The sequence below is a fragment of the Sebastes fasciatus genome, chromosome 15 (assembly GCF_043250625.1).
Source record: "Sebastes fasciatus isolate fSebFas1 chromosome 15, fSebFas1.pri, whole genome shotgun sequence".
Lineage (NCBI taxonomy): Eukaryota > Metazoa > Chordata > Actinopteri > Perciformes > Sebastidae > Sebastes > Sebastes fasciatus.
Window position 1 is genome coordinate 32,583,482 of NC_133809.1, and position 24,389 is coordinate 32,607,870.

Sequence of the window (24,389 nt, forward strand, 5' to 3'; positions counted from 1 at the left end):
ATTGGGTTTTAAAGGGACTGTGTGTAACTTCTTACACGTATAAATCAATCCGGGTCGGTGTCCCATGCGCGCTTGCGTGTGGCTACGCTGTTCAGACTCAGACTCCAACACAAACTACAGTGAAGCACCAAAACCTCTTGGTTGTATCTAGTGAAGCCCGTCTGTTAAACAGTGTTGGCCGCAGCCGGAGGACGCGGGGGAGACCGTAGCTTTGGTCTCCAGGACCGGAGTCTCTGCTGTATTCTGCTCCTCTGCTTGCCTTCACTCACACACCACGCGCATTCTCGCTCTCTCGCTCCACCTCTACACGTGCATGCGCGCACACTCCACACTGCACACTGCAGAAGAGTTAGTTTAGCTCTGAGAATATCTAGTGAATGTACAGTGGACGTTTGTGCAGAAATAACTGCTGCGGCTCCTCCAGACCAACAGAGGTTTCCCGTGTCTTGTGAAGTGACGGGGCTCCGCAGAGAGAAACGTTATCGTCTCCGACCAAAACTCCGGCGTCTCCCCCGTTCCCTCCGGCCGCGGTCGGGAGGCTGAGGCAGGAAAAGCCAACACTAGGATCAGCATTGATTCATGGAGAGACCTTCGTCTGGTCAGCTAACATTACTGCCAAGCAGCTGAAATATAGAGTGATATTGTGCTTTTAGCTGACGTGTGTCTCCTCACTGTTTTGAGCGATGCTCGCTCACAATCAGGTAGCGCGTGCACACGCTGACTTTCGTTGACTTAACGGCCACAGGTGTCGCTGTTACAACCAATTTCTGAAACAGTCCCTTTAAAGGACATTTAATGTACACTATGACAAAGATGTGTCATACTATACTGAACCATTCTGAAAGGAATGGGGAATTATTTTTTTTTTTTTATAAATTAAAAATTAAAGTTACACCATAGGATTGCAGAGCTTGACTGTAAAATGTATTTTGATTGACATGCAAAGCAACAATCCACATAGCCTGCATTGCTTTGCTGCAACAGGAAGCAGAAGCCCATTGTGTGCTAGAACGAAAATGCCAGTCACTGCTGCAACAACGTGTTGTGTTTGTGGTGTTTGCAGTTTCAATTCTGTGTGACAGCTCCCATTTCCAGAGTTTATGTGTACCGTTGCCATCGCGGCTGTTGTTGCGGGCTAACTTCCGTATTAACTAAACCGACTTACGGAAAGTCGCAGACTAACTGAGGTGAGGATCTGCAGTAACGTTACCAAACAAGCAGAGTAGTAACGTTAGCAAACACAGAGAGACGGAGTAAATGAGTAACATTTAACAACTTAATGCTTCATCCACACACTCTGGTCACAGCGGAGGAAAGCACAGTGCTGCATTAAAGCATGGTGGAATTAGCATGCTAGCTAGCGTACAGCCGGCTAGTTAGCTAGCTTGCTAATTCCGCCACGCTTTAATGCTACACTGGTTACAGAAAATGAGCCAAACAGCAGGCTGGTGGCCAGTGGCAGAGCTGGTGTAATGGTTCCTCCGCCTCACTCCCCACCACTCCGGAGAAGGACAAGCTACCGGCGACAAGACTTTACGGCCCCTCTGATGTGTGTTGTCACCATAACAACTAACAACAATCACCATTTTCTTATATACCAGTCAAATGACCATGGGAAACAGTCCAATGTCCATTCTATTCCTATTCTATTTCTATTATTCGCTGTAAAATGAGAAAGTTTGTGACCCGGCCGCCATGTTGAAAACAGTTGAGCCAAAACCAAACTTTCTCATTTTACAGATAAACAGTAAGCTAAAATATGTTTCTGAAAACATCTGATTTGAGAAATAGACGTCACAGTTTGAAGTTTCATGAGGCTGTGATTATCCTAGAGGTCACCACAGGTCATTTTATACAGGGAGGTCAATGAAATGTCTCCTATGGGGACCAACATCATCACACATGAATACAGTTGGGCTCATTGGATCCATCAGAGTCTCAGCTTTACAGTGATACCCAATTTATGGAATTCAAGACTGTTTATGGACCCCAGTATGCAGAAATATTCAAAAGTAGTGCTGTCAATCGATTAAAATATTTAATCGCAATTAATTGCAAATTAATCACACATTTTTTATCTGTTGAAATTGAACCTTAAAGGGAGATTTGTCAAGTATTTAATCATCTTATCAACATGGGAGTGGACAAATATGCTGCTTTATGCAAATGTATGTATATATTTATTATTGTAAATCAGTTAACAACACAAAACAATGACAGATATTGTCCAGAAACCCTCACAGGTACTGCATTTAGCATAAAACATATGCTCAAATCATAACATGGCAAACTGCAGCCCAACAGGCAACAACAGCTGTCAGTGTGTCAGTGTGCTGACTTGACTATGACTTGCCCCAAACTGCATGTGATTATCATAAAGTGGGCATGTCTGTAAAGGGGAGACTCGTGGGTACCCATAGAACCCATTTACATTCACTGATCTGGAGGTCAGAGGTCAAGGGACCCCTTTGAAAACGGCCTAACAGTTTTTCCTCACCATAAATTTAGCGTAAGTTTGGAACGTTATTTAACCTCTTTTGGTTGGTACTGAAGGATTCTTTAGGTTTTCTAGTTTCATATGATATCAGTATCTTCACTCTAGCTTTAAAACTGAGCCGCCACAACCTCCAAAAGATCGATTGCATTAATGCGCAAATTTATGTCAACTCATTATTATGGCGTTGACTTTGACAGCCCTACTTTTTACATAAACACAGATTTCACAGAACCTCCAGTCATGAAACGTATTGGAAAAGTGGTGGAAGTCTATTAGCCAAACTGTGTATGAAGCCTGAGGGAGAGAGGGTTGACCAGGGAGCCCTGATGGTTATAGTAGTCAGGGACTTTTAACAGTATGTGTAGTGAGTTCCTTTATTCATCCAAAACCAGATCAGTTATTCTAGTTCAACAGGCTAACTGTTTCAAACAGAATTGTTGAACATACTTTACCAACTTTCTCAAACTATCCAGTTAACTGCTGAATACAAACACTGTGTTTCTCACTGTTTCACTGCTGCTCTGGTCGTTCTGGATGTATCCAGGCAGCCTGACAGATGCTGCTGTAAGTGAAATAGCACAAAGTGGCTGGAGTTTTTGGATTCTCTGAACAGCTGAAGGGACTGGTCTGGCTCATGGGCAGAGACAGACGGATGCCTCTTTTATTAATATTGCATGCCAGTTTGGAGTTTTTTCACACAGCACCCGGCAGAAACCAACCTGAGACCGTGCCCGCTCTCTCATCTTGCGCTCTCGGCGGTCCTGGACGGTGGACAGGTAGTTGACGGCGGCGTACTCCAACACAGACAAGAAGACAAAGACGAAGCTGACCCACAGGTAAATGTCCACCGCCTTGATGTAGGACACCCGGGGCATGGACGCATTGACTCCAGTGATGATGGTGGACATGGTCAGCACTGTGGTGATGCCTGGACACAGGATACACAACGTTCTAATCACACGACAGGAAATGGGTCTGAATCTGAGTTTGTCTATTTTTATTACTCTCACAGTGTACACACAGTATAACGGGCTGCTCTGGATCAGGAAGATGACCCAGCATTGGGTAGCTGAAGCAATAACATGACTACTTCTACAATATGATGCAATGTGGACCAACAGCATTGCAATGAATACTCCTCTGTGAGGCTCCCAGTTAGCATGCTCTCCAACACTCCCAGGTTAGAAGGTATCAGTGGTGGAATAAGTACCAAGAACTTTTACTCAAGTAAAAGTAGTAATACCACAGTTTAGAAATACTCTGTTACAAGTAAAAGTCCTGCATTCAAATGTATACTTAAGTAAAAGTACAAAAATATTGGCATCAAAATATACTCTAAGTACCAAAAGTAAAAGTACTCATTATGGCCCATTTCAGAATTATAAATATTGTATTACTAGATTATCAATAGGGCTGTTAATCGATTAAAATATTTAATCACAATTAATTTCATGATTGTCCATAGTTAAAATAAACATTTTCTTATCTGTTCTAAATGTACCTTAAAGGGAGATTTGTCAGGTTTTTAATTCTCTTATCATGACTTATGACTTGCCCCAAATTGCATGTGATTATCATAAAGTGGGCATGTCTGTAAAGGGGAGACTCGTGGGTACCCATAGAACCCATTTACATTCACTGATCTGGAGGTCAGAGGTCAAGGGACCCCTTTGAAAATGGAAATGACAGTTTTTCCTGATCAAAATTTAGCGTAAGTTTGGAGCGTTATTTAACCTCCTTCATGACCAGCTAGTCTGACACGGTTGGTACCGATGGATTCATCAGGTGTTCTAGTTTCATATGGCTTTTTCTGTGATGATACATCAAAATATATTTTCTGATTGCACTTTGTAATAATAATCTAAATCTGAAAAATAACCAGTAAGTTATCAAATAAATGTAGTGCAGTAAAGAGTGTATAGTAGTATAATAGTGCTTAGTGTTGTATGAGCTGTTGATAGTACGAGTGACTCGTACCATACCATGCTATAGTGGAGACGATAAGGACAGCTGCTGAGGGCAAACTGCAGCAACTTCAACAGGAAGATTTGGTAACAGAACTCCATTTACTTTTTCTCTAATTCTGTCGCCCACATCTGTCAGTGATGGTGTATGATATCACTGACTGGTGTGATGTGGATATGAGACTCTACAACAGAACAATAGAGCATCTAGTAGCTACAGGCTTTAGCACACATCAGCCATGCTGTGTACGTTCACATTATACTTGACGCCTGTAGCGCACACTGGACGCACCACACACACAGAAAAATTAGTCAAGGTATGGTACAAGGATAGGCTGATCTGGGAAACAATTGTGATGAAAGTTGACAAGTGTGGACACTTGGAAATAAGAAGTGGAGTATTGTGGCACGTTAACATGAAGAGCTAGCAGGCCGTACTGTGGCTTTACATAAGAAACAATAGATAGCATGCTTGGTGGATCTTGTTGGGTCTCTAAACTATGGTGTACGGTCTAAGACCTGCTCTATATATAAAGCGTCTTGAGATAACTTCTGTTGTGATTTGACACTATATAAAAATAAATTGAATTGAATTGAATTGAATGTTGTGACACGTCACACGCCACCAGTATGTTGGCCTTAAGGTGTTTCTGTAAACCAGTGGTTCTCAAACTCTTTCTGTCATTCCTCCATTTGGAGGGAGAAGTGTTTTCTTGTGTTCACCATCACCTATCCCATACTATGGTACAGGGTACAGGGCACTCCGTCAGTCAGTTTGAAGGAGACAGACACAGATCTCCTCATGTGCTCTGTCTATTTCTGTTCGACACAATATACAAATGAACTGTAACTTTTCCGAAAATAATAATAATAATAATAATAATCTGTTGGTTTTCTTCAGATGACAAACATAACTAATAATGTTTTGAGAAGAAATAAGTTTGCCTGATGATAATTTCCTCTAGTTTATTCAGTCGGTAGTCCCTGTATGTTTAATAGGTTGGTAGGGTGAGACGTGACTGGGATGTAATGTTTCTAAAGGTCTTCTTCATTTGTTGGGTCTCATACTGTCAGCTGCCACAGTTTTCAGATATAAAATACACACTACCTCTCCTCATCTCCCACCGCCTTCATTATTATTTATATTTATATAAATGTAATTTATGGTGCGGTTGGATTGCTGCTAGAACGCCCCGTTAACAGAGGTGCGTGCAGGAGAAAAAACAGTTTCTAACCGGTGAAAATGTTGTTTTTCGTCATACTTTCAGATGAGCACATCGTCTTGTTTGTCTCCGAAGCACCGTCTGTTTTTCTTTTTGTCCCTGTCAAATATCTGTCCGTTGTGTAAACCTACAGACTACCCGTCTGAGTGAACACCATCGCTACCATGGATGTACCATGTTTACTGTTCCACTGTGAAAAATATTCAGACGTCAGAACATTCATTCCGCATCACATTGTCCCGCGGTCACGTGCACCCGACCTGTCATGCCTCTGTGCCCCACTAGGGGGGCGCGCCACACAGTTTGAGAACCACTGTTGTAAACTAACTAACTAAAAGTCCATGGGGACTTGATGGAGTGTTAGGGAGTTGTTGCATCTTTGAATATAATGATTGTAAACAAATATTTGGAATTTTTTTATGAATAACAATGAAGATGGTAAAACTCTTTTTTTTAATTGTCAACAGATTCCATGAAAGGACTTAAACCAACAATATGACTCTTTTCTCTGTCTCTTTCTGACTTCCCTACCCTGTTTGGCTCTCACATAAACAAACACATACATCTTTAAATACAGATCACTAATATAAAGTTTCATTTTGTTTTTTAAACACTCATTTGAGTCATTTCCTCAAACAGCTGCTCACCGTAGTTTTTAGCAGACGTTACTCCAACAGGAGGACATGTTACATTTGTTGGGGACTATTTTCAGCGGTCGACTAATCCACATTTGGTGCTCTAGTGAGTATTAGTGGCAGCAGGATGGTGTGTGTGGGAGTGAGATATAATTGGGATTGGGATATAATTATATATTGCAAATAGGAGAAGATAAAAACAAAACAAAAGGCAGTAAAGATATCAAAAAGGATTTTGTAAAAATATCCCATCCTAACAGCTGACGTTAATAAGAGCGATGAGATGAGCCACGAGAGGATCTCAGCGAGGGGGAAAACAAGTACAGCAACAGCCCCAACACAGAAAATAATTCAAAAGAAAAGTGAGAGTGGTAGCGCGTGGGAGGTTTGTGTGTTCACACATGCATGTGTGTGTTCCCAATTGGTGGAGCCATGTCACAGCTAGCTTTCATCATTTTACAGACAGATTTTCCTCCGGCACGCACAATCTCTTCAAAGGACATTTGACAAGAGTTCTTTTTTCTTCTTACCCAGGGAAACTCTGGCCGGCACAGCCCGGCGGTCGATCCAGAACGACACCCATGAAAGCATCACCATGAGCGTGGCGGGGAAGTATGTCTGCAGCAGGAAGAAGAAGATGTGGCGTCTCAACGTGAAGTTGATGTAGAGACGATTGTACCAGCCTGCAAATAACAGCAAGAGACGGGGTGGAACACTCGACAAAGTAGAAACAGGTCACACAAAACGTTGTCAACATTTCCCATGGGGTTTCATTTCCTGCATTTAAGAAATGTGCTCAACTTATACAGAGTATTCTAAATCCTTATTATTAGCATAATATGTGATTGATGTAATGACATGTAATCTATGTAATGATGTCAAACTACACAGAGTTCTTAAAAGATGCTGGAGCATAATCTGTGACCTTTGACCTCTAATATCAAAGTATACATCCATCAAATGAACCTCTCGTGCCCTAAAAACCCACCTAAAATAACTTGTAAATAAAATAATCTATACCATGGAGATTACAATGGAGAAGCAATACAAAGAAGAGATTTTGTATCCTTGCCTAGTATAAAATATGATCCAGTATATAAAGTTGCAACTGAATGTATTCTGCTACTCTTTGACTACAACTGTAACTATACATTTGATGAAAATACACTAAAATATAACATTTATCATACAATTTCAAACATGTGCAATCGTATTATTTTTTTAATTATTATTTTTTAAGATTTTATTGTTTGAAAGGGATGTGAAATTAATCCATATTTTGTTGTCTTCATGTCAAGAAGGCGACGGCCGGGCAGTCCACGAACATGATGTCACTGTGACTACGTCCACTTCTCATACACAGTCAGTGGTTTTACCCCTAAACTTTAGAGCAGTTCACCTCTCACAGTGAGGTCATCTAATTCAACCTTTTAAGACTCACTTCAGTTCCCTTGCTTATCCTAACTGTTGTTTTATTCTGTTTTGATTCTATTTTGTTGATGTCCTGCCTCTTTCACAATTCCTTTGAAATGCTTCAAGGGCTGTGTGTATAAATCTTCACTTACTTTGCATCAAGTCACAAAATGCATGTGTCCATTCCCTTTAAATCCCTGCTAACATACATGACATTACATCAAAAGTATTTCTGTGTAGTACCTGAACTGCACTTTTATGTACTTTGCAACTTTATCAAACTATATCTAAATGATAGCCATGCACTCACGTTACACTATTGAATTACAGTATTTCCACTTGTTAATGCAATTCTTGCAATATATATTATTATAATTATTGTAACATAGCAAATAATAATCATGTCAACAGTAAAATCCAAACCTAAAAAGTGACTGATGATGTGACTGTTGATAGGGGAATATTTACTAAACCTACAGCTATTTGCTATCAGGAGTGCAACGTTTTGCATCACTGTAATTTCTCTACTTAGCTGGTTGTTTGCTAGATGTAAATTTGTACAGCCTCCGTTCATCTGATTTGCATAAAATGTTGCCAATTAAGATGTGATGCTGGCTGAAACATTTTGCACGTCTGGAAAGAAATTGTTTTATGCTGCCGAGCTCGGAGTATCGGTTGAGGAGATGGCAGTCTGTGAAGCAGCCAGTGTGTATTCGTAAGAGGAAGGTAGTTTAAACCCTTTTAAACTAATTTGACAATATTCTTGCTGTGAGTGTGAACAGATTGGTGCAGGCCTACTTTAAGTGTTTGACTGGCTGCTGAACTGGACTGGACCTGTTGGGGGCTGTTAAAAGTCAGGAAAACACACATTGAGGCAGGAGAGAAAATGTCAAATCATTGTCTTGTGTTTAAGCTACTACAACTTGACGTTATATACATATTTTGATTCAATGCAGTATTTTTCTCTGATAAAACAGTTCTATAGATTTTCCCCAGATAATACATTTCAGACTTTCTCTCTCTCTGCCTGTTGGCAGTGATAAATCAGGTTCACCCCTCCACCCTGAGGACACTTACAGTTAATGCTGCTCTAATCAATATTTTGATATTGTGGATCAATGACTATGTGTGATGGGAGGCTGCTTTTAGTTATAAACCCACAGATAATTATCACCAACTCTGCAGTTCCAACACAGTCTAAATAAATAATGATCTAACTAGTAATAATAAAGGTCCTAAATGATGTCAAATTGCACAGTTCTAAGTCAAAAAACATTAAATTTTCTAGGGATGGGACCCCCAAACCCAGTATCTCCTGGTATCTTTGATTCACTGTAGAGATTCAGCATGTGTCTGTGTATAATATGTACGAGCATCCTGACTGGGATCTGAATGATACCCTACTATAGGCTACAGATAACACAGGAAAGCACTACTGTGACCAGGTGTCCCACTTTACGAGGGACTGCACAGCATTTTACTCCCTTGTCCCATGTCCCACATATTGAGACAATGTCCCATATTTTCATTGTCTCTAGTTTTTGGAAGTCAAACTGCTGCAGGACAGACGCTTCTCTAAAATCTGTCTTTTATCCTGTTGGCTGTGAAGGAAGCAGGAAAGCTGTCATCATCACGGCGCTGTGTTTGCTGTCAAACTGAGCACACGTGGGTCGAGTTCAGGTTCACATTTCACCGTCTTTGCTACGCTACGCCCAACGGAGAAATACACGAGTCACCGCAAAGTCCATAACTCTGCAGATTTAGGAGGAATATGATGGAAACTAGCACAAAGAAAAGGAAGAGCAGCTACAACAAAGATTGTGAAACTACTTATCAGTGTTTATAAGCTGGTGGAAGGAGATTCTCAGAGTTTTTAGTGAAATTTGTCAGTTATTTTTCTATTTCACACAGCGGGAATATGACATGAAAGGACACAGTTCATGTGAATCTCACAAGACTCAAAAGGAGACATGCCGATCTCTGGATGCATCCGGACATTAAAGCATAGAGATGTTACGAGATGAGGGGCAGAATAGAAATGTTTATTATTTAAGTTAGATCGACATTATATCAGAATTATAGACTACCTCTCAGCCTTGGTAACGTGTCCCACATTGTCCCACACAAACATACTCTTTGTCCCACATTTGGTTTGTTGGGATCTGGTCACCCTAGAAAACACTTTAACTATTAACACAAATCACACCACCTTAACCCTAGAATGTTCCAGTGTGAATATTATTGGAGTATTATGGGCCTCCTATAGAAGATTCACAGCCCTAGTATAATAATATAGAAATAACATCACAGCTGATTATAAGTGACACAGTATAACACACTTAAAGACATAATGAATAAACAGGAATAAGACGCAACAGATTGATGATAGCGGTCGATACACACGCCAACATGTAAATAACAGTACTGGCACTTACTAACTAACAGTATATGACTTATTTCCACTTCAAGCTCTGGTGGTATGTGTTACAATTACTGCTTCTGTTGACCCATCTATCCACCCTGACCTCCCCCTACGTATGTGCACTATGTCACTCTATAACAACGTCACCTCATTTTCTGCTATTATAATTCTGAAGGTTTTTTTCTCTTTACTCCAACTCAATGTGACTGTTTAACAGAAGAATCCTTTATAAATATCCTCATTAGAGCCTTGCCAGCCATGGAGCTAAAAATACAACATTAGCCCTGAATGTAGAGCTAGAGGAAAGGTCATGGGGTCAAAGTAGCCTAGATACTTATGTTCAGTGACTGTCGGCCGATACCTGTAGGCACAAATGACTGCAGCCGTGATTCATTTGGAGAAAATAATTGTTATTCACATCATGATATTGTACACAAGAACAATGTCTAACAAGCATCATTTATAAATGATTTAAAGGTCACATATTATGCTCATTTCCAGGTTCATAGATGTATTTTAATGTTGCACTAGAACATGTTTACATGCTGCAATGTTCAAAAAACCCTTTATTCTTCTCATACTGCAGCCTGAGTCTGCCTGCCTCAGAGCCTAATTCAGCCTCTGTCTGAAAACCACTGATTCACAGCCTGTCTCCTCCCACTCTGCTCTGATTGGTCAGCGTGTTCTGTCAATCAAACTTCCTCACAACAACAGCGTCACCCTCCCCCTCCCTCCCGGAGAAGCTCTCTCTCGAGAGAGGAGTGGAGAGATAGCAGCTAGAATAGAGCTTATAAACCACTTTAAAGTTTATAAACCAGAAACTTCACCCAGCGCACGTTACCGGAGGAATCTGATCAGAAATCGGCGACACATGATGAACATCTGCGGTCCAGATTCCAGGTTTTCCTGACGGTTTCTCTCAGGTAAATAATACTATTTATAGCTCTGTTAGTTAACTCAGTGTTTACCTCATGCATCAACTCTGTAAACCGTAAACATACACTCTGTTTTACGTCTGTCTTTACAGATCCATCTGTGAGAAATGACCGACAGAATCATCCCAGAGGAGAGCAGATAGCTGAAAGCAGATGGGAGATACAGAGCTAACCGTTAGCATGTAGCTACATGCTAACGGTTAGCTACATGCTACCGCTATGACACGGTGTGTAAACACAGCGACCATCAGGGTGGAAAATAGAAGATGTGAAACAGTAGTCAGTTCATTATTTCTGCTAAAAGATAAATGTATGGAAGATCAGAGTAATGGTATATTATTTACAGTAGTAGCTGTCTCTGTGTTACCATGACTACAGACCACCGGAGCTTAGTTTACCATAGTTTACCAGAGCTGAAAGACGTTCTCCTGTACCATGTTAACATAACTAACAGGTGAGATGATTACAAATGCTGTGAATAATTAATATTGTCATCTGTCAACTCAAATAAAGTTTGACTGTGAAACAGAAATGTGTTGTGTTGCTTACAAGTCACTATTTACTACCTGTACTCTGCTACATGCATGACATCAAATATATATAATATATAAATATCATCTGTTTAAACAGTGTAATTACATAAAGCCTTTGTGAAAGAACATGTTATATTTAGATGATGGGAGTACATGAAGCCTGTTCTGCTGGTTCTTGCAGACTTTGCTCAAGTTAGGTTGAGGAGGAGAGACAGTGACGCGCTGTGGGGCGGGGTCAGCTACTGAAGGTTCTCTCTGGTTCGACCAGGAAACCCTTACATGGCTTGCATTTCTCTAATGACGTCAGAAGAGAAGGAAAAAAAGCGATTTTTTTTTCTGCACCCATTTCCGGACAAACGGAGGAGGAGAAAAAGAGAGAGGATGGTCTTTTATGATACTATGGTGGCCTGTAGACACACTGGGGACAGATATTGATGTTTAAAAGACATGGAAAAGTGCATTTTGCATAATAGGTGACCTTTAATACAAACACGTCTGAGCTCTTGTTGCCTTAGTCAATCCTGTGTGTGTGTGTGTGTGTGTGTGTGTGTGTGTGTGTGTGTGTGTGTGTGTGTGTGTGTGTGTATGTGTGTGCATACCTGTGCTGCTGTAGAAGGCCAGGCGAGATGTGGTGTGGAACTTCTGGATGAGGAACTGTGATAAGGAGATGCGATCGTCAGTGCTGAGAGACTCATCACCGCTCTTCCAGTACAGCATGAGGTCTTCATCTGTGTAGGCATCTGCAAAACATCACACAGTCCAATCCAATTGAGTTATTAACCCCCTGAGACCGACCGACTTTACTGTATTTCAGAGGTTGTAGCAGGTTCATTGGTACCAACCATGTCATGCTAGCATGTCGCAAAGGAGGTTAAATAACGCTCCAAACTTGTGCTAAATTTTGTTGAGGAAAAACTATCATGGCCATTTTCAAAGGGGTCCCTTGACCTCTGACCTCCAGATATGTGAATGTAAATGGGTTCTATGGGTACTCACGAGTCTCCCCTTTACAGACATGCCTACTTTATGATAATCACATGCAGTTTGGGGCAAAAATCATGCAGTTTTTTTGCATGCAGTATGAATGTGTAATTTTCGCCTATTCTAAAATGCTGTATTTGAACATATCTGCATACTGGGGTCCCTAAACAGTCATGGAATTGCATAGATTGGGTATTGAACCTCCAGGATAATCACAGTCTCATGAAACTTTACAGCCACAAACTAGAGGATGGATGGATCAAACTAGAGACCTAAAGCATTCAGAGGATGGACGGATCAGACTAGAGACCTAGAACATTCAGAGGATGGATGGATCAGACTAGAGACCTAGAGCATTCAGAGGATGGATGGATCAAACTAGAGACCTAGAGCATTCAGAGGATGGATGGATCAAACTAGAGACCTAGAGCATTCAGAGGATGGATGGATCAAACTAGAGACCTAGAGCATTCAGAGGATGGACGGATCAAACTAGAGACCTAGAGCATTCAGAGGATGGACAGATCAGACTAGAGACCTAGGCAGTTAAGACTTCCGGTTGAGCGACACCATGTGTCAGGCTGAGCGCTTCACCAAACTTGACTTATCAAAGCAGAAATACATTCTCGACCAGTGTAAAGTGTCTCTGTTTAATTATAAGTGAAAGGGGAAGATAAAATAGCACTAGAAGCAGCGTTGTAACGTTAGTTTAGAACTTGACGGACCATGCCGCGCCACAAGAAGCTAGCATGCCCGCAGCTAGCAAGGAGAGCACGGGCGAAGAAGCTGGCGGCGGCCAAGTGGCGATTCTCCGTGAGATAAGGACACTGAAAGTGGAGCTACTCTCGAAAATTGACGAGAAGGCAGAGACTCAAGCCACTGAGATCAGAAATCAGTGTGGACAGTTAAGAGGAGAATTTGAAAATGCGATGGAGCAGTCAAACATGAAGACCACGGCACTGGAAGCCCGGGTGTCCGATATGGAGGAAGCAGGGAACGAACACTCAGACGCTATAACCTGCCTTCAACAGGAGGTAGCCCAGCTGAAGCGCGAGGTTACCAGCCTGGAGCAGAAGAATGAGGACTTGGAGGCTAGATCCCGCCGCTGCAATTTGCGCATAATCGGTGTGAAGGAGAGACGAGAGGATGGAAAACATGTTCCAGAATTTGTTTCACAACTGCTTATGGACTCTCTTGGGCTGGATAAAGCTCCTCTGTTGGACCGGGCACACCGCACTTTACGGGAAAGACCGGGAGATGACCAGCCAGCGAGAGCACTGATAGTGCGGTGCCACTACTTTCAGGAACGGGAGTTGCTGATGAAGACGGCCATACAGAAAAAAGAGATTGTTACTCCAGATGGTGAAAGAATACGCATCCAACCCGACTACACCCAGAAGATCACCAAACAACGGGCTGCCTTTAACGAGGTGCGCGGTGAGCTGCGGCGTCTCGACGGAGTACGCTACGGCTTGTTTTACCCAGCGGAGCTGAGAATCACGACCACGGAGGGGATCAGACGGAGCTTCAAGGACGCCAAGGTAGCCATGGAGTTTGTGAAGGGGAAGCTAAAGTCATAAAATGAATGGATATTGGTGTACTACATGTTGGCCATTATATAACAGTGAACTACGTTTGAGTAATGTAAATGGCCATACACCGAGGCGACGAAAGAGGGATACAGCTAGTCTAACATAGATGGACAGCTTGGACAGTAGCCTGTTATTTATTTATTAATTTTTTGGGGGTTTTGAAAGTTTTCTACTCAAAGATGAAGGTAGGCTGTTATTCAACCTTCTCACTTATGTTTGTTTAATTGAGGTTTTGGCATGTTTAAAATAGTGTGAGAAGCATAATCCTGTCATAAGTCTGTTCGTTTTTGTTTTATTTGATATACCACCCACAGTTAAGGTGAGGTGATGGATGGGATACCTGGCTAGGGAGTTTTGTACTCCAAAATGATGATAATTTGGTGAAATCCCCATTACTGCTTATGTTTTACATTTTGGAAAGGCTACTTAAAGGGACTGTTTACGGGATAATAAGAGTAACTTTGTTAAAGAGAAATTCATTTTTGAAATAATATTTTCAATGATAGTTTTGGTTGAAGCTCAAGCCTGTTGGAGGAGTTGCTTGGGAAGTAGGTTAGGAGTTGTAGCTGTAGGTAGGCTACTGGCAGCCTCCCGTCTGGAGGCCAGGCCTAATGTTATATGTATGTTGTTGTTATTATCATTATTATTGTTTTATGGTATGTTTGTATCCCACCCCCACCCCCACCCCAACACTTCAGGGAGCCCACAATGCGATACATTTGAAAAGAGCAAGGAATGGTGGATAGAAATAACACTGTTGTGATGAGTTGGAACTGTCGTGGTCTTAACCATCCGATTAAACGAAGTAAAATATTTTCCCACATCACCAAACAGAAAGCGGAGATAGTTTACTTACAAGAAACTCATCTCCTCCCAAAAGACCACAATAAACTACTCAGAGGTGGCTTTTCCAAAATTTTCCATTCAAAATTTACAGCAAAGAGTCGAGGTACAGCCATCCTTATACATAGAGATGTTGTGTTTGAAGAGTCAAAAGTAATTACAGACAAGGATGGGAGATTTGTGATTGTACAGGGGAAGCTGTTCAATTTACCTGTAGTGTTGGTAAATGTATACGCCCCCAACTGGGACAACGTGAAATTCTTCAGTGACCTCTTTGCATGTCTCCCAGACCCGAATAGTCATCAGCTTATACTAGGTGGAGATTTAAACTGTGTATTACATCCAGTTTTAGACCGATCAAAATCTCTATCTGGGACGCTGAGCAGATCAGCCCGATGTGTAAATGAATTTTTACAAACTTATGGAATGGTAGATGCATGGAAATACAAGAACCCAACATCCAGGCAATATTCTTTTTTTTCTACAGCACACCAGACATACTCTAGAATCGATTTCATTTTCATAGACAAGAGAATGTTGCCCTTGCTAAAATCTTGCGATTACACAGGCAGTTATTTCTGACCACAGCCCTGTCTCTATGAAACTTAATTTCACAGACAATATACCATCAAGACGTGTATGGAGGCTAAACCCTAGCCTACTGGCAGATAAAGAGTTTGAGTCTTTTATGTCAAAGCAAATAGATTTCTTCCTTGAGACTAATCAGACACCAGACATAAGTAAACACACCCTCTGGGAGGCAATGAAGGCCTTTTTACGGGGCCAGATAATTTCATATAACGCTAATGTGAATAAAAAAAGAGTGGAAAGGACCAATCAACTCATCTCCAGAATAAATGCTGTAGATAGAGAACACTCTCAGAATCCCCATACCAACCTCTATATGGAACGAGTGGCATTACAAACAGAACTTGATATATTAACTACAGGGTCAGAAGAGGAGCTGTATCTAAAATCCAGGCAGAGGGAATACGAATATGGAGAGAGAGCCAGTAAATTACTCAGCCACCAGTTAAGACAAGCTACTGAAGCTGGATATATAGCAGAGATAGAAACCCCTCATGGTATAACCACGAATCAATTGGATATTAATAATCAATTTAAGAAATTTTATGTGGATTTATATACGTCAGAGTCTTGTGGTGGAGCAGAGACAGAAACTTTTCTTAACAATCTAGAATTATCTCCAATTAGTGAAAAGGAAAAAAAAAATCTTGAACAGCCTATATCGGCTAGGGAAATTGAGCTTGCAATTATAGGAATGAAAAGTGGAAAAGCCCCCGGACCTGATGGGTTTCCCATTGATTTTTATAAAAAATTTGCACTTAAACTGGTCCCCATTTTGAGAGATGTGTTTGCAGAAGTACTTGAAAAGAAGTTATTACCACCCACCATGACACAAGCCATAATTTCAGTTTTACATAAAAAAGACAAGGATCGTTTGAAATGTGACTCATATCGGCCTATAAGTTTGCTCTCAAACGACTATAAGATCTTAACTAAAGCCCTTGCATCACGACTTGACTCCGTCATTCACTCTATAATTCATCCCGACCAGTCAGGGTTTATCTCCGGGCGACAACTTTCTGGTAATTTACGTAGACTCTTTAACATACTCTACTCCCCTAATGGACCGCCCTTACCAGAGGTGCTAATCTCCCTCGACGCCCACAAAGCTTTTGATCGCATTGAATATGAATATCTCTTTGCAGTTTTGAAAAAGTTTGGTTTTGGTCCCACTTTCTGCTCTTGGATCAGGGTCATATATACCTCTCCAAAAGCGTGTATCCGAACTAACAAGATTATATCAGACTATTTTCCTCTTTACAGAGGTACTAGACAGGGCTGTCCGTTGTCCCCACTCTTGTTTAATATAGCCATAGAGCCCTTAGCCTTAGCAACAAGACAAGAGGTAAACTTGATGGGGATAAACAGGGGTGGCCACACCCATAAAGTATCATTATATGCGGATGATCTTATTCTTTATATCTGCGAACCCGAGACATCAATCCCTAAAGCCCTGGACATTATATCCAAATTTGGGAAAATATCAGGTTTAAAATAAATCTTTCCAAAAGTATAATATTTCCGATAAATGATCATGTACAGCAGTTCGATTTTGACCGGTTCCCATTCAAAGTAGCTAGAGACAAATTCACATACTTGGGTGTTTCGGTGACACGTAAATATAAGGACTTGTTCAAATGTAATATGTTGCCAGCATTAGAGAAAGCCAAACAAGACTTAAACCGATGGTCATTACTACCTATTTCCCTAGCGGGTAGGGTAAATTCCGTCAAGATGACCATTCTACCTAGACTTCTCTTCCTGTTTCAGAATGTTCCTGTGTTTATTGCAAAATCTTTTTTTAAGAGTTTGGATAAATACATATCTTCCTTTATTTGGAACAAAAACATTCCTAGAATTAGAAAAGCATATCTAGAGAGACCGAAAGATGCGGGGGGACTGGCGCTGCCAAATTTTCTGCATTATTACTGGGTTTCCAACATTCATAAAGTTATTCACTGGGTATCAAGTTTCTATGAGGGCACAGGACTATTATGGGCTGAGATGGAACAATTTGTTTGCAATCCAGTATCCTTACCATCAATGCTTTGTGGACCACTACCTCTCAGCAAAAAAAAGCAGACAGTCAACCCCATTGTAAATGGCTCACTGAAAATATGGTCCCAGTTTAGGTCACATTTTAAACATAAACAGGCGCTCACTTTGCTACCTATCGTATCTAACGGGCTATTTCCACCTTCATTAATAGACTCTGCATTCCAGTTATGGTTCAGGAAGGGGCTATGATGTATAAGGGATCTTTTTCAAAATAATAACTTTATGTCTTTTGAGCACATTGTTAGAGAACATGACATACCTAAATCAAATTTTTTCAGGTATTTGCAAGTGCGCAGTCTAGTCAGAAAGCTTTTTGTTTCCTTCCCATCTCGCCCGACAAATGTTTGGATTGAGGAATTTTTAGATTTGGATCCTCTTGAACGTGGTCTGATATCTAGACTGTACAGTGAAATTCAAAGGGTGGCATCGCCTTCTCAGGGAACAATGGGGTAAAGACTTCGGAGCGGTTATTTCAGATAAAGTTTGGCGGTTTGCAATTGAACGGATCCATTCAACATCTATCTGTGTAAAACATGGATTACTACAATTTAAGATTATTCACAGACTCCACCTTTCAAAAAGCAAACTCGCAAAGATGTTCCCAGGAACAGATCCAACTTGCTCCCGTTGCCATCAAGACGATGCCACCCTTTATCACATGTTTTGGACTTGCCCAGCCATGGTTCCACTCTGGACCGCTATCTTTGAAACCTTTTCCTACATTTGTGGTAAAGAAATACAGCCAGACCCAACAATTGCGATATTTGGGGTAGCTCCTCCAGAAGTCTCACTGTCATTGGTTCAAGCTGATGCAGTGGCTTTTTCCTCACTGCTAGCGCGAAGGCTAATACTACTACAGTGGAAATCCAACAATCCACCGACGCATTCTCAATGGATAGAAAGTGTAATGACATATTTAAAGCTAGAGAAACTTAGATACTCAACAAGAGGCTCATCTAAGAGGTTTTTCAAAGTGTGGCGGCCTTTTCTCTTTTACTTTGAACATGAATATGTATCTAAACAGCAGATGTAGGCTCCCCTGATACCCCCCCCCATCCCCCCCCCACACGTGCACACACACACGCACACACACGCACACACACACACACACACACACACACACACACACACACACACACACACTCTCAAAATCCACATTCACACAAGTATGGATGTATAAATGTATGTTATTTTAGTAGTGTTCCACAATTTTTTTTTCTTTTTTTTTTTCTTTCTTTTTCTCTAGTATTTTAGTTATGTATGTACTTGTCTGATATGTTGTGCACCTTATATTGTTTGGTATGTTGTTTTGACTATGTACTTTGAAAAATTTAATAAAAAGATTTACACTAGAGACCTAGAGCATTCAGAGGATGGACGGATCAAACTAGAGACCTAGAGCATTCAGAGGATGGACAGATCAGACTAGAGACCTAGAGCATTCAGAGAATGGACGGATCAGACTAGAGACCTAGAGCATTCAGAGGATGGATGGATCAAACTAGAGACCTAGAGCATTCAGAGGATGGATGGATAAGACTAGAGACCTAGAGCATTCAGAGGCTGGACGGATCAAACTAGAGACCTAGAGCATTCAGAGGATGGATGGATCAAACTAGAGACCTAGAGCATTTAGAGGCTGGACGGATCAAACTAGAGACCTAGAGCATTCAGAGGATGGATGGATCAAACTAGAGACCTAGAGCATTCAGAGGATGGACGGATCAGACTAGAGACCTAGAGCATTCAGAGGATGGACGGATCAGACAAGAGACCTAGAGCATTCAGAGGATGGATGGATCAGACTAGAATCCTAGAGCATTCAGAGGATGGATGGATCAAACTAGAGACCTAGAGCATTCAGAGGATGGATGGATCAGACTAGAGACCTAGAGCATTCAGAGGATGGATGGATCAAACTAGAGACCTAGAGTAACATATAGATACATTCCTCAGACTCTTTGTTTGGATTTGTGTACGTGTCTTGTACTTAGGGAGCTGTGTCTGTAGATCTGGGACTGTTTATTTGCTGTATTTCCATTGTGGGATGTACTGTATCCTGGAGCATTATTTGTGGGAGGTTCACGTGTGTGATTATATCTGGATGATGTTTAACTTGATGTTTGGATGATGCTGGTGTATTGTGCTGTTACAGTAGATGATGGTGGTCTAACATAATGGAATGTCACCTATGTTCTCATACAGACGTGCACCAACACTGAAAGACAAGGTGGTACCTAGCTATCTTCCACCTTCCACACAAACAACCTGGCTACAAAAGCCCCGTGGAACTTTTAAATGTGGAAATTGCAATCATTGTGATAATGTCATGAAAATCATTCACTTTCAAGATGTGCACACATCTCGCACATATCAAATGAGACGTTTTGCTAACTGCAACACCACATTTGTTGTCTACAGATTGGAGTGCCCCTGTGGTTGTTTCTATGTAGGACGAACAAAAAGAAGACTAAAAGACAGAGTTGCGGAAAATAAAAATGCCATCCGTACAAGCAATGCTGATTACGCGATGACATTACATTATGCGCAAACGGGACATGGCAACCCTAACACACTGAAAGTCAAAGTGTTAGAAGTTGTTGAAAAGGACTTCAGAGGAGGCGACTGCCTGAGAAGACGACTCCAACCAGAGACCTTTTGGATTGTACAACTAAAAGCAACAAAACACGCCGGCCTCAATGATGAGATAGACTTTCTCCTTTTCTGTGAATTGTCACTTCAGGAATAACACTGTGTACAAATTGTAGTTTAATAGATTGAACTATTGAAAGTTAAGGTGATTTGTAGATAATACGTGTTTGTTGCCATGAGCAGGAATAATTATGAAATATCACTTCAGGAATAATAGACAATTGTATTTTATTATATTGAACTATTGAAGGGTAAGATCATTTTGTAGTCAATGTGTGTTTGTAGGCAGAAACATGTGGATGAGATTATAGTTAGATATGGAGGAACTCATCATTTGTAGACCTACATAAGAAAGTATTGGGTCCACCTTAACGTAGTAGTCACATTGTATCATATTTGTCTTTATTTTAGTCATTTATGTTTACCTCTCATCTCCTCTTTCCTTCACATCCTTTTAATTCCCCCTCCCTCCCCTTCTTTTTTCCCCTCCCCTTTTTCTTTTTTCTTCTCTTTCTCCTCCCTATTGATGATGTATCATTTCCTTGTTTTTCCACCAATAGGCTTGCTCATTTATGGAGAACCACCCTCCCACTCTACTGATTAGTATAACACAATATATGTGTGCAAACTACTGTTGAATGCTGACAGTGACCCTGATGAAGACCTATGTTGGTCGCAATGCGTTGGTCATTCATTGTATATTTCTGATGTATGACTAGAACAACTTGACCCACAGTGCTGAGCTGCATCTCAAATTAATCTTCAGCTACATCTCAAATTAATCTTCAGGTTTCCAGCTTTCAGATGATGTACACCACTTCTATGTGACATCTACTGTTGACCTGCTATCTCCCCCTAAAGACCCCCTGGACCCTCCTTAAAAAGACAAAAACAGGTCTATTGTGGGTCTCAGAGGAGTAAATAAATGGCTCATATCTAATTATCATCAATTTTAATGAAACTGACTTTCAAAAAACAAAAACATGCCCCAGATAGTCGGACGTATTTTAAATTCCTGCTATCAAATCAAATCAAATCAAATCAATTTATTTTTGTATAGCGTCAAATCACAACAGAAGTTATCTCAAGACGCTTTATATATAGAGCAGGTCTATGACCGTACACCATAGTTTAGAGACCCAACAGGATCCACCAAGCGCACTGTGGCCAGGAAAAACTCCCCGATTACTGGGAAGAAACCTGGAGCAGAACCGGGCGCAGGGCGGGCGGCCATCTGCTGAGACCGGCTGGGGGGATAGATAGATAGAGAGAGAGTGAGAGAGAGAGAGAGAGAGAGAGAGAGAGAGAGAGAGAGATAGATAGAGAGAGAGAGATAGAGAAGCAGCCACAATAGCAGTCTAGCAGCTGTAATAGCTAATACAAGTAGGACTGATAACACAAAACCAATAGTGGTGGATGGAAAGAGTGATAATACAACTATCGGAAAGCCAGCACTGTCCAGCATCTCTCCTCAGTACGTCCATGTGTATTGGTGTGGGACGTCCCTGCGATCGATGCCCGTGCGTTGGTTCCTGCAGCATCAGCATGCTTGCTGGGAGCTCTTGATGTCTTTGGCAGTGATTGAGAAGTGTTATTCTCCAGGCTGCCACATTGTCACTAGGTGTTGGAAATCCCTCGTTAGCATTGGTAGTCCCTCGTACAGACGTAGTTAATTAGGGATGGTAGCAGTTGGTGTCAAGCAGGCACCGACGCGGCAGCAGATGCAGCCACAATACCGGAGACCACCAAGATCCAGGTGAAACCCTGCTCCAAGTGTACCCATGCTCCAGGTATAACCTCGCTCCAGGTGTGACCCCGCTCCACGGTTAGCTGCGAGACAAGGAGGCACAAGGACTCCCGGGAAGGAATGAAGTTAGTAACAACATGGACATGGGACATGAGTATATACATAAGGAGAGGGGAGCTCAGTGTGTCATAGGAAGTTCCTTATGACAGTGTGTCATAGGAAGTCCCCCGGCAGTCTATGCCTATAGCAGCTTAAGTATAAGCGTTATCAAAGAGGAAAGTCTTTAGCCTACTCTTAAATGTAGAGACGGTGTCTGCCTCCCGGACTGAAACTGGGAGCTGGTTCCAGAGAAGAGGAGCTTGATAGCTGAAGGCTCTTGCTCCCATTCTACTTTTGGAGACTCTAGGAACCTCAAGTAACCCTGCATTCTGTGAGCGCAGTGCTCTAGTGGGGTAGTAGGGTACTATGAGCTCTTTAAGATATGATGGGGCCTGACCGTTTAGCGCTTTGTAGGTGAGGAGGACGATTTTAAAATCTATTCTGGATTTTACAGGCAGCCAGTGCAGAGAAGCTAATACAGGCGTAATATGATCTCTTTTTCTAGTTCTAGTCAGTACACGTGCTGCAGAATTCTGGATCAACTGGAGAGTCTTAAGAGACTTATTGGAGCAGCCTGATAATAAGGAATTGCAGTAATCGAGTCTAGAGGTAACAAATGCATGGACTAATTTTTCTGCATCATTTTGACACAGGATGTGCCTGATCTTCGCAATGTTACGTAGATGAAAGAAGGCAGTCCGTGAGGTTTGTTTTATGTGAGAGTTAAAGGACATATCCTGGTCGAAGACAACTCCCAGGTTCCTTACGGTGGTGCTGGAGGCCAGGGCAATGCCATCTAAAGTAACTATATCATTAGATAATTTGTTTCGGAGGTGCTCAGGGCCTAGTACAATAACTTCAGTTTTGTCTGAGTTTAACATCAGGAAATTGCAGGTCATCCAGGTTTTTATGTCCTTAAGGCATGCTTGAAGTTTAGTTAACTGGTTTGTTTCGTCTGGCTTGATTGATAGATATAATTGGGTATCATCTGCATAACAATGAAAGTTTATGGAGTGTTTTCTAATAACATTGCCTAAGGGAAGCATATATAAGGTAAATAGAATTGGTCCAAGTACAGAACCCTGTGGAACTCCGTGACTAACTTTGGCGTGCATGGAGGACTCATCGTTGACATGTACAAACTGAGATCGATCTGATAAATAGGACTTAAACCAACTTAGTGCAGTTCCTTTAATGCCAATTAAATGTTCCAGTCTTTGTAATAGGATGTCATGGTCAATGGTGTCGAAAGCAGCACTGAGATCTAGCAAGACAAGTACAGAGACAAGTCCTTTGTCCGATGCCATTAGAAGGTCATTTGTAATTTTCACTAGTGCTGTCTCTGTGCTATGGTGCACTCTAAATCCTGACTGATAATCTTCGAATAAATGATTGTTCTGTAGAAAGTCACACAGCTGACTGGCAACTACTTTTTCGAGTATTTTGGAGGTAAAGGGAAGGTTAGATATAGGTCTATAGTTGGCTATGTCTTCCACAGTTGCTCTGTATTCCTGTGTGAATGTGAATATGCTGATGGGAGCTGATGACGAGGCACCTGTGAGAAAAAAGGAACGGCTTTTGGTGGCCAACAACCAAGCAGCAGCCTGAGGCAGCAGTCAACAATCTGCACCATCAAACCAGCAGTAGAAAGAAGCTGCAGCATGTGCTACAGTGGAAGAACTGTAATGCCCGACAAGTGCATTTGAGTTGAGTCTGATTCTGCGACGCTGCACGAGCCCCTTCCTCTTCGACTGCCCTTGTCACAGTTAACGCACACATCCAGCGCCCTGCGGAGCAGCGTCCTCACTACTCCGGCGTTTCCGAGCCACTAACACAGAGAGGTTTGATAACTCTGCTGACCCCGTTTTAGTTTCAGTGTAGCCACACGCGAGCGCGCATGGGGACACCGACCCACATTGATTTATACGTGTGAGAAGTTACAAAAAGTCCCTTTAAGATTATCGTGGCAAAACCTTTTTTCCATCTGTTCTTCGGTCATAAACACGGGAGAGAAAAACTATTTAAATCACACTTAGAAAATTGAGAATATTTTTTTCTAACTTGCCTCTTAGGGCCTTTCCCTTAAATTTGATGAAATGTTTGATACATCTAGCGATGTTTTTTACCCCTGAATTGAAGTAAAACCAGGTGAACTCTGATTATTACATCTTCTAATGACCACTTCACGTTTTTTAGAAGCATAAATG

The 24,389-nt window shown here is 41.5% G+C and overlaps 1 protein-coding gene across 1 annotated transcript in view; it reads right to left on the reverse strand.

The window, feature by feature from the left end:
* gabrr2a (gamma-aminobutyric acid type A receptor subunit rho2a) overlaps positions 1–24,389 on the reverse strand; it is a 106,136-nt gene that overhangs the window by 13,767 nt on the left and 67,980 nt on the right. Inside the window, exons 6-8 of the mRNA XM_074659967.1 lie at positions 12,222–12,362; positions 6,850–7,002; positions 3,217–3,425 (exon numbers count right to left, since the gene is read on the reverse strand). Of these exons, the coding sequence (XP_074516068.1) occupies positions 3,217–3,425; positions 6,850–7,002; positions 12,222–12,362 (503 nt within the window). The remainder of the gene's footprint in view (positions 1–3,216; positions 3,426–6,849; positions 7,003–12,221; positions 12,363–24,389) is intronic.